Consider the following 10858-nt stretch of genomic DNA (forward strand, 5'->3'; position numbering starts at 1 on the left):
GGACATGGTTTTGGGCCTCTCCATCCCTCCCTCCGGCTGCTGCTCGACGTCCACCTCCTTTAAATTGACGTGTTATCCACATTGCCAGGCGATATCATGCTTCGGCACACAGAAATCACGGATCGCGCCTGCGTGCTATGCTTTTTATTACTTCACCCTACTTGATTTCCATACAGCGCGGGAGACCTTAAAGGATTTTTGTGGGGATCCAGGGTAAGTCGGGGTTATATAAGCATTTATCAAATGCGTCACAGGTGCTGAATAAAGTCACAGTTTTAGTTATGACAAAACTAATGACAGTCCTATCTTCAAATTCAACACAAAATGCCACTTTTACTTACTGCTGCAGTTTCCGAATTATTCAACATCTTCATAACAAACGTCTTTAGTATAGTAGAGCCCTTATGGCTGTTGTGACCTGCTGCAAATGTGTTGCACAGTCAGACACCAGCTTCAGCAAGGTTACATAAGAATCTTATCCCAGTCCTCATGGGCAATGGCCTCCAGTTCACTAACTTCTTTGGATATCAAGAGAGTGGCTCAAAAAGTTCATGGTCTTGCACAAAAATAAAAAAAAATAAAAAATGATATATAAACATCGAATGGTTCCTAGAAAAACAGTTGGAAGCAGGTTTCACAGGTTCTAAGTGAAATGAACACAGGTGACACTACCTGGATGCGACACAAAGATGAAGAAATAACTTGCTGCTACCAGATTCCTGAGGAGGCAGGTGACTCAAGTGAACACTGAAACTTCAGTATAGTAATACGTATACTAAATAATGAAGATGTCCCCTGTACTGACCTAAATGCACAAGAAAAGCGATCTCCAATAAGATGAAAATCATATAAATGAACACAAGAGTTTGGGGGATTTGTTCTCTAGAGGAATAAGGCTACTTTCACACTGGCGTTTTTTTAATAGACTGGACCACGGTGAGTCATTGGACGTGGTATATCTCGATTTTTCCAAAGCGTTTGATACCGTGCCGCACAAGAGGTTGGTACACAAAATGAGAATGCTTGGTCTGGGGGAAAATGTGTGTAAATGGGTTAGTAACTGGCTTAGTGATAGAAAGCAGAGGGTGGTTATAAATGGTATAGTCTCTAACTGGGTCGCTGTGACCAGTGGGGTACCGCAGGGGTCAGTATTGGGACCTGTTCTCTTCAACATATTCATTAATGATCTGGTAGAAGGTTTACACAGTAAAATATCGATATTTGCAGATGATACAAAACTATGTAAAGCAGTTAATACAAGAGAAGATAGTATTCTGCTACAGATGGATCTGGATAAGTTGGAAACTTGGGCTGAAAGGTGGCAGATGAGGTTTAACAATGATAAATGTAAGGTTATACACATGGGAAGAGGGAATCAATATCACCATTACACACTGAACGGGAAACCACTGGGTAAATCTGACAGGGAGAAGGACTTGGGGATCCTAGTTAATGATAAACTTACCTGGAGCAGCCAGTGCCAGGCAGCAGCTGCCAAGGCAAACAGGATCATGGGGTGCATTAAAAGAGGTCTGGATACACATGATGAGAGCATTATACTGCCTCTGTACAAATCCCTAGTTAGACCGCACATGGAGTACTGTGTCCAGTTTTGGGCACCGGTGCTCAGGAAGGATATAATGGAACTAGAGAGAGTACAAAGGAGGGCAACAAAATTAATAAAGGGGATGGGAGAACTACAATACCCAGATAGATTAGCGAAATTAGGATTATTTAGTCTAGAAAAAAGACGACTGAGGGGCGATCTAATAACCATGTATAAGTATATAAGGGGACAATACAAATATCTCGCTGAGGATCTGTTTATACCAAGGAAGGTGACGGGCACAAGGGGGCATTCTTTGCGTCTGGAGGAGAGAAGGTTTTTCCACCAACATAGAAGAGGATTCTTTACTGTTAGGGCAGTGAGAATCTGGAATTGCTTGCCTGAGGAGGTGGTGATGGCGAACTCAGTCGAGGGGTTCAAGAGAGGCCTGGATGTCTTCCTGGAGCAGAACAATATTGTATCATACAATTATTAGGTTCTGTAGATGGACGTAGATCTGGGTATTTATTATGATGGAATATAGGCTGAACTGGATGGACAAATGTCTTTTTTCGGCCTTACTAACTATGTTACTATGTTACTATGTTACTATGTCGCAATGCATCGTTAGGTAAAAAAAACGCATCCTGCAAAGTTGTTTGCAGGATGCGTTTTTGCTCCATAAAGCAACATTACCGACGCATTGCGACGTATTGACACAGGTCGCAACCATCGTGCGACGGTTGCGCCGTGTTGTGGCGGACCGCCGGGAGCAAAAAACGTTAAATGTAACGTTTTTTTGCTCCAGATGGACCGCTTTTTCCGACCGCGCATGCGCGGCCGGAACTCCTCCCCCACCTCACAATGGGGCAGCGGATGCGCCGGAGAATGCATCCGCTGCACCCGTTGTGAGGCGCTAACAACGCTATCGTCGGAATCCGACGCTAGTGTGAAAGTAGCCTTAAGCAAAACTGGAACTTTTCAGGCCGGATTCAGCAGTATGCCTGGAGGAAGAAGAATGAAGCATATGCTGAAAAGAACATCCAGCCTACAGTGAAGCATGGAGGTGGCTCCGTGAAGCATACAGAAAAGCATGGTGATGGTTCATAGAGGTTTTGGAGCTGCTTGGATTCCTTTGGCACTGGAAATGTGCAGTGTGTGGAAGGCGAGATAGATCCAATAAATATAAATCAAAAATACTAATGGAAAACATAAAAAAGCTGAAGGTTGGGCATCATTGAATGTTGCAATACAACAATGATTCCTAGCATATCACAAAGTACACCAAGGCTTGGCATTAGGGCTCATACCCATAGGTGTGAAAACAAAGTTCCAATATCAGGACCGAACAAACGGACGAGTGTAATGCTAGTACAATCCGATTTTCACACTTAGCATCTGAGTTACATCAGACTGCAATGCGATTTTAACATGAGCTTTAACATGGAGCAATTCTCTATGTCATTTACAAAGAAAATATTCTTCAAAAGACAGAATAAAAGCCGGTAATTCGTGTGCCGCGTACAGTAAAAATCACAGCAAAATTTTCCCATGGCGCTTGACCCGACGTCAGTAAGGTGAAGTGATTTCATTGGCTGTGAATTCCCAGGACCTGTCTGACAGCACCGCGAGCAGGAGAACTTTTACGCCAGTGGTGACATCAGATAGGTAATAGGGGTTCACAGGGAGACACTGAGCACACGCTGCTCAATGTCTCTGCTGGATGACAGGCTGTATGGTTGCATCATGCAACCTGCCATCTAGATGTATAAGCGCCAAACCTGTCGTGGGACAAATAGATTATCATCTCTTCAGAAAGGTGGAATGGGTTAAGTCATAAAAGTTTGGATTAATTAAGATTTATTAAAGGAGTCTGTCATTCTTTCAATTAAAATGACTTTTTCCTGGGTGGGTGTGTTTTTATATGTTATGACTATGGGGTTAGTAATGACGCCTCTCCAATACTAACGTCAGGGCTTGATGTCACCTGACAATACAAAGGTGACATCAACCCCCACAACTATCACCCCACTTGCCACCGCTACAGAGCAAGTGGGAAGAGAGAGTCTATGTGCCAGAATTGCCGCATCTTAGAGATGCGCCTTTTCTGGGGTGGCTGAGAGCTGATGTTTTTAGCCGGGGGGGGGGGGGGGTGGAAATAGTATCCATGGCCCTGTCCTAGGCTATTAAATATCAGCCCACAGCTGTCTGCATAGCCTTTGCTGGTTAATTATAGGGGAACCTTACGTAATTTTTTTTTTTTTTTTTAGGGTCATCCATTTTAATAACCAGTATGAGCTAAGTATACGGTTGTGAGCTGATATTAATAGCCTGGGAAGCTCCATGGATATTACCACCTTCATGTGCTATAGACATCTGCCCCCAGCTTTCTGCTTTCCCTCTGCTGGTTAAGACAATTATGCAGAAGCCCACGCCATTTTTTTTTCTTCAGAAAAATAATCTTTTATTAATTAAATACGTGTACAGTAAGCTGCACACACACACTGCACTAATTGTATGTCACAGTTATCTGTATATCTACTTATTCTATGTGTATTTTCTGTGTGTAATCCATCTATTCTAGCCTGTCGGCTCCTGCTGTGATTTTGCAGTATGTGGTTTCTGAATTGCCGGCTTTCCTCCTAACTATCCATGTAATATATTTACTAGTGATAAGTGAGTATACTCGTTGCTTGGGTTTTCCCCAAGCACGCTCGGGTGACTTCCGAGTATTTATGACTGCTCGGAGATTTAGTTTTCATCGCGGCAGCTGAATGATTTACAGCTACTAGCCAGGCTGAGTACATGTGGGAATTCCCTAGCAACCAGGCAACCCCCACATGTACTCAGCCTGGCTAGTAGCTGTAAATCATTCAGCTGCCGCGATGAAAACTAAATCTCCGAACAGTCAAATACTCGGAGGTCACCCGAGCGTGCTCGAGAAAATCCGAGCAAGGAGTACACTCGCTCATCACTAATATTTACATATATAGATGTCAGTGACACACACATATGTGTATATATCTATTCTATCCATTCTATTCTAACCTCTCACGCTGTGATTTTACTGTACCGGCAGATGAATTGCCGACTTTTCAAAGGACACCAGTGCATAAAAAAATCGGACAGAACTCAGGATGGTCCAAGTGCTGAGCGATTTTTTTTTTTCTCGTACCCATAGGCTTTCATTGATGAGTCTCGTCCGAGATAAGCAGCATGCTGCAATTTTTTTCTGTCTGACTTTAGCTGAGAAAAAATAAAATAAATAAATAATGCAGATGAGATGATAACATTGGTTAGTATGGCTTCAAGCAGGCAGTTGCATACAAACCCAAGAATATTAGCGACATGGAAGCCATTGCCTATGAGGAATGGGATAGGAATCCTCAGGAACACTGCCAGAAGCTGGTGTCTGGTTATACATTTTTGCAGCAGGTCATAACAGCCAGAGGGGTTCTATTAAGCACTAAAGACGATTGTCATGAAGGAAATGAATAATTCTTAGATTGCAGTAATCAGTAAAGGTTGCACTTTGTGATTAATTTGGAGACATCACTTCCTATTTTAGCTGTTGAGTTATTTAAATTTGGTTTTTTTTGTTTTTTTAAAACAGCAACAACTTTAGAAATTTTGCTAAAAAACCTAATTAAAATTTAGTTTATTACTACTGGGAGCCGCCGGCTTTAATCATAGAGGTGGGCCCACACGGCTATAGTCACCACTCACAGCACTGGAAGCAGCGGCTTTAAGCACACCCTGGCACTTTGGCTTACAGCCGTCAGCTTCCTGGAGGAATAAAGGTAACTTTCTCCCTGGAGCCGCACTACTAACCTGAATGTTATCCCTATATTTGAAGGTTAATAGGATTATCTGACGTGACTGGCTCCCTTTACACAGGTCAAACCTTCTGACACTTAAAAAGTTTTATGAAAGTGCAGTTATTCTTTAAAGGAATTCTTAGCTCATAACTGGTGCAATTGTGCCAGGGCATATGGGACAGTGAGTATTGCAACGATTCCCTTTTTGGTACCCTCTGGTGTAGTTTGCATGCAGGCTTGGACTGTCCCACAGGGGAACAGAAGAATCCTCCGGTGGGCTCCTGTGCAGGAGTGGGCCACCACCCACTTATACGAGCAGTACGTGGCACAGTATACTGGATTCACGATATATAGGCAAAGGCAACATCTTATTAATTTAACAATCAAACCATGTTATTGCAATGGAATTTTGTGAATGAGATAGTCATAACTGCATGGAGCTGAAAAGTGGGGCCTTGGAGTTGATGGTACTGGTGGGCCATTGGCACCCCAGTCTGATACTGTTTGCATGCCTGTGTCATGCACCGTCTTCTCCGATCCTACACACCAGCCATAAATCAATGTATCAGTTTTGACTGTAGTTTTCTGTTATCTTTAATGTATTGATTTTCCCCCTACTTTTATTATATGCAAAAGGCAACGTTTTCTTTCCATGGAACAATTATCTTTTATTGCCCCTCATGAGATAGTCCTTCCAATGATCATTGCACGAACACTAGAATTGCTAATAATAAAGAATGATTAAAGTTTCCATAAAGAAAGAGACTGGAATGTTCTCAATGATCAGAACTAATCAATCAGTTGCAGCACGTGGAGAACATCTAAATTTAGGGAGGTTTGTCCAGTCCTAAGAAGACGTACTGTTGAGAAGTTGAAGGAAGGGCTCACGATATTTTCCTAATGAAACGGATTGGTTCTGGTCACATTGTCTTTACAAAGCTCCACGGGGGTCTGAGCAGGAAGAGTGAAGCATACAAGACTCTTATTTTTATTTTTCATAATGAAATGAAATCAGACTGGAATCCCGATGGATCTCATAAACCAACCTGGACTGTAGGTCATCATATGCGTTTCATCACAGCGCCATACCTTTCATAATAATTCAAAGCCATAATGTTAATATGGACAGAGCTTATTTATATATTAATTAACTCCTAAACAGGCAACTACTGTGATTTTTAATGGAGAAATGGTGCCACTCCCGACCGTGGGTAGTGGTGTGTGGTATTTGCAGTTTAGTTATATTGACTTTAATGGGGCTGAGTTGTAATACCAGACACAACCCACGGTCAGGGGTGGTGCTGTTTCCAAAACAAAACAGACATGTTTTTCTAATCCTGGACAACCCCGTTAATCTGAGGTTTTTGACAACTTCACACAGAATCGTGTAGGTACATGCCGCCTGACTGTCAGTGAGCCTGAGGCTCCGGAGAAAAGGTGGACTACGGTATTTCTTCTACCTTTCCTCCCATTGCTAGAAGGAGGAGAAGATGATAAAGTATGCAGCTGTAATGTTACAGAAAGGAATATTCTGAGCACATGAGGGGCACAGTAAAAATAAAAAGTGAAAAAAATCAATGAGTTAAAAAAACAAAAGAAAAAAAAAAACCCCACTAGAATTACTACTACCACCAATAATTCTATAAAGTAATTAATACAACACCATGTTTCATCATCTTTGTATTATGCCTAACTATATAAACCTTAAAGGGCTATCCAGTACAGTGAGACTGGGAGGGGCCCCAGCGCCGACATCGTGCCCCCCGCCCCTTAATAGCAACAGTTCAACTGTATCGGCGCCTGACGTTTCAGTGCAGCGGGCACCATGATGTCACTACATGGCACCCGTTGTGCTGAGATGTCCAACGCTTAAGAACGCTCGCTGTTGAGACCGGAAGAGCAGGGGAACAAGGAGGAAAGTATTGATTTTTTTTTTTCTTAATTTTAATCAGTGAGAATATTGTTATGGCCAGAATACTGTACGGAGGACTATGGGGAGTGTATTATACTGTATGGAGGACTATGGGGAGTGCAGTATACTATGTTTAGGACTATGGGGAGTGCAGTATGCTATATAGGGAACTATGAGGAGTGCATTATACTGTATGGAGGACTATGGGGAGTGAATTATACTATGTTTAGGACTATGGGGAGTGCAGTATTCTATATGGAGGACTATGAGGGGTGCAGCATTCTATTTGGAGGACTGAGTGCATTTATACTACATGGAAGGGTATGTATTGGCTGTTATAATATTTGGAGGGCTATGCGGGAGCCTTTATACTGTATGCATGGAATTCTACAGTTTGAAGGTTTGGGTGGGGCCCATCATACTGTGTAGAGTACATTATACAGTGTTGGGCCATTATACTGTTTATAGGCCCAATAAAATGCATGGAGGGCTGTGTGGGGGAATCACATTGTGTTGGGGTTACTATACTTTTAGAGGGAAGTTACAAGGTGGGGTACAGTAGGGTCATTGTACTGTGCGTGTTTGGGGTGCACTTTTGTTGACAAAATACTTTGTGAGTGCGATGAAAGGGGGATCTAGGTCTGCAGTAGGAGGAAAATTATTACGTAACGACTGCAAAGTTGTGAGATATGCTCTCCTGTGACCCCACCGAATATTAGTCATTATTTTTTCTTTTTTTTTTTTTTTTTTTTGGGGGGGGGGGGGGAGGAGGGTCCCAATTAGAAGTTCTGCTATGGAGCCCCATGATTTCTATGTATACCCCTGGTTATCAAATGTCCATTGGATGGGTGATAGTATACTGATCAGCGGGGGTCCATCCGCTGAGTCCTGCACCAATGGGTAGAACAGATAATTTATATCCCCGTTACAAGATGGTGCAGCAAGTCTGATGCCCAACCACCACTCCATTCATAATCTATGGGACTGTCAAAAAAAGCAGAGTGCAACGCTCAGCACCCCCATGGGGATGAATGGAGCAGTGGTCGAGCATGTGCACTGCTGCTCTATTCTTACGGGAATTAAAGCTCCACATTTTGCTGATAGGTGATGACTTTTCACAAAACACCCCCTCACCATGAGGTGAAATTAAACTAAGCCACTATTTTAGGGATAATGCATAATGATAGTTCTTCCAATTGGAAAATGTAATTTTCCTACTATTATGTTCAATGTGGGGCTAGGTGAGAGGACCGTGTGTTCTCAGAGAGTCGGTTGATTATGCTAATCAAACTCTAATCCGCCTCTGATCAGAGTAGGATCAGAGTGTGGGCATAGGGTCCTCCGATTCTCTTGGACGAGGAGAAGATGGAGAAAAAAAACAAAAAACAAAAGTTTCCATCTTTTCCATTCTGTCAGTCTGTAAAAATTGGACTGCACTCAGATGTTATCTGAGTGTGGCTCAATGGTTTCCATGCACTCATTGAGTTTCATGGGCGAGTGTGATCCACATATCAGCTCAAACTCAGGCATGGAGAGGAAAAATATGAGATGTGCAAAAGCCTCATAAACTAACATTGGTCTGGGTGCAATCCGATGTTTTGTCAGATCGCACTTGGACTGAAAATACTGTCATGTGCACGAGTCCTAACCCTAATATTTCTAAAATAACTAATTTACTGCAGCATTTTAGAGATAGAAAAAAACAAATCTCTATTTCTCTTGGCAACAAATCAACTCACAAAAACAAAACAAGAAGTACACATACTAATTATAGGAAAACTTTATCTCCTGATTAAAATGGAAATTGCCTCCAGGAAGTGAGTGGTTAACCCAAACAATAAACACAACAAGGCGTACCGGGTCCTATTGTTGTGTGGTCACATCAGCACATTAAAGGCCACACTTGGAAAACAAGCTCCACCAAAAAATGGATGCCAAATAGTGGAGTGTTGGGGTTACGAGTGGTGCTTCTGTGGCCGGTGCAGATGTAGACGTCTGGGTGACCACTTTTTCTGCAAGTTCCTCCTGTGGTCAATGCAGATGTAGACATCTGGGTGACCACTTTTTCTGCAAGTTCCTCCTGTGGTCAATGCAGATGTAGACATCTGGGTGACCACTTTTTCTGCAGGTTCCTCCTGAGGTCAGTGTAGATGTCTGGGTGACCACTTTTTCTGCAGGTTCCTCCTGCGGTCGGTGCAGACGTAGACATCTGGTTGACCACTTTTTCTGCAGGTTCCTCCTGTGGTCAATGCAGATGTAGACGTCTGGGTGACCACTTTTTCTGCAGGTTCCTCCATCTCTCCATGGATAAGGCCAAATCGGTAAAAAGTTGATGCAACTTTTTTGTTATGGTCACAGTTGCATCTTGGTTGGTGGTACTCCATAAAAGCCACCAAAAATGGTTCAGTTGCCTGACAAACAGTAGGGAGTCGGGTGTATGACAACGATCAATTCCCCCCATAGATGGATTTGGATAATGTGACTTTTAAGAACATAACTTTTTTTTGTGTCAAGACCATCATGGATGATAAAGTCACCAAATGCCATACTGTAGTAAAGACCTTTGATGACTTCACGTCAATGAAGCCTCCAAGAAAATGGCATCATGTGACCCAAATGGCACAACATAAGTCTGCGTGTAGCCCACCCACCCCTGATCTTGAGGGGTCAGCCAGGGTTGTGCCGCATGATGGTTGTTTGGAAGACGAGAGGTCACCGGTGTCACCGCCAGATGCAAACCCAGGAAATAGCAAAGAAACATGTCCGTTCACGTGCACCTGACCTCTGTGATGCCCCGCGTCCCCCATCTCCTTACCTGGTCTATAGGCAGCTGCACTGCATGGCTGAGGGGGAGCAGCACTGTGGAGCCTGTGGTACTTGTAGCCATGGCAATCCCTCCGATGAATGATGAGCAAGACGATGCTGAAGATGTTCACCTTGTAATCCACGCGCTCCCGGGAGAAAACAAGGATCTCGACCGCCGCGAATCCCGACCACGATGGATCCACAGACGTGCATAAACTAACACGGTTCCCCCAGCTGGAGGCAATGAGCTGCCCACCCCTACGGTATTAAAAATGGATGGTGGGGAGGGGGGTGCGAGCCTAAAAAATAAAAGAAAATAGAAATCTATATAAAGTGCTGGTACTTGAGCTCACATGATGAATACGGCGAAGCAGCAATGACTCCAATGCAAACATCCAGCAGTGTCTCCAGGCACAGAAATGACAAAGCCACAGCCTCCTGCACCGCCTCACACTGTACAGTGCCCTGAATGCAGAATTACAGGGAGGAGGAGGAGGAGGAGGAGGAGGAGGAGGAGGAGAACCAGCAAACCCTCATGTATGGAAGCCCAGACAGCACATTCTTATCACTGTCATTCTGGAAATCACAGCTTCTGCCCTCTGTCACCACAGCTCAGTGTCTCTGCTGCAGACATCGCAAAATATGTCCCCGACTTGATTAGTTCCCATATTTATTAGCTAAATAAAGGGGAGACAATGACACAGAGTGCACAGAGTCATGTGATGCGATATTAAAGGGGTTCTGGTTCTTTAACATTGATGGCCTATCCTTAGATCG

At 43.4% G+C, this 10858-nt stretch overlaps 1 protein-coding gene across 1 annotated transcript in view; it reads right to left on the minus strand.

The window, feature by feature from the left end:
* Nucleotides 1-10552, minus strand: part of MBOAT2 (membrane bound O-acyltransferase domain containing 2) — a 312770-nt gene extending 302218 nt beyond the window's left edge. Inside the window, exon 1 of the mRNA XM_069728064.1 lies at nt 10092-10552. Coding sequence (XP_069584165.1) covers nt 10092-10163 — 72 coding nt within the window. The 5' untranslated portion in view covers nt 10164-10552. The remainder of the gene's footprint in view (nt 1-10091) is intronic.
* Between the last annotated feature and the right edge of the window lie 306 nt (nt 10553-10858).

The sequence above is a fragment of the Ranitomeya imitator genome, chromosome 5 (genome assembly GCF_032444005.1).
Source record: "Ranitomeya imitator isolate aRanImi1 chromosome 5, aRanImi1.pri, whole genome shotgun sequence".
Taxonomy (NCBI): Eukaryota; Metazoa; Chordata; class Amphibia; order Anura; family Dendrobatidae; genus Ranitomeya; species Ranitomeya imitator.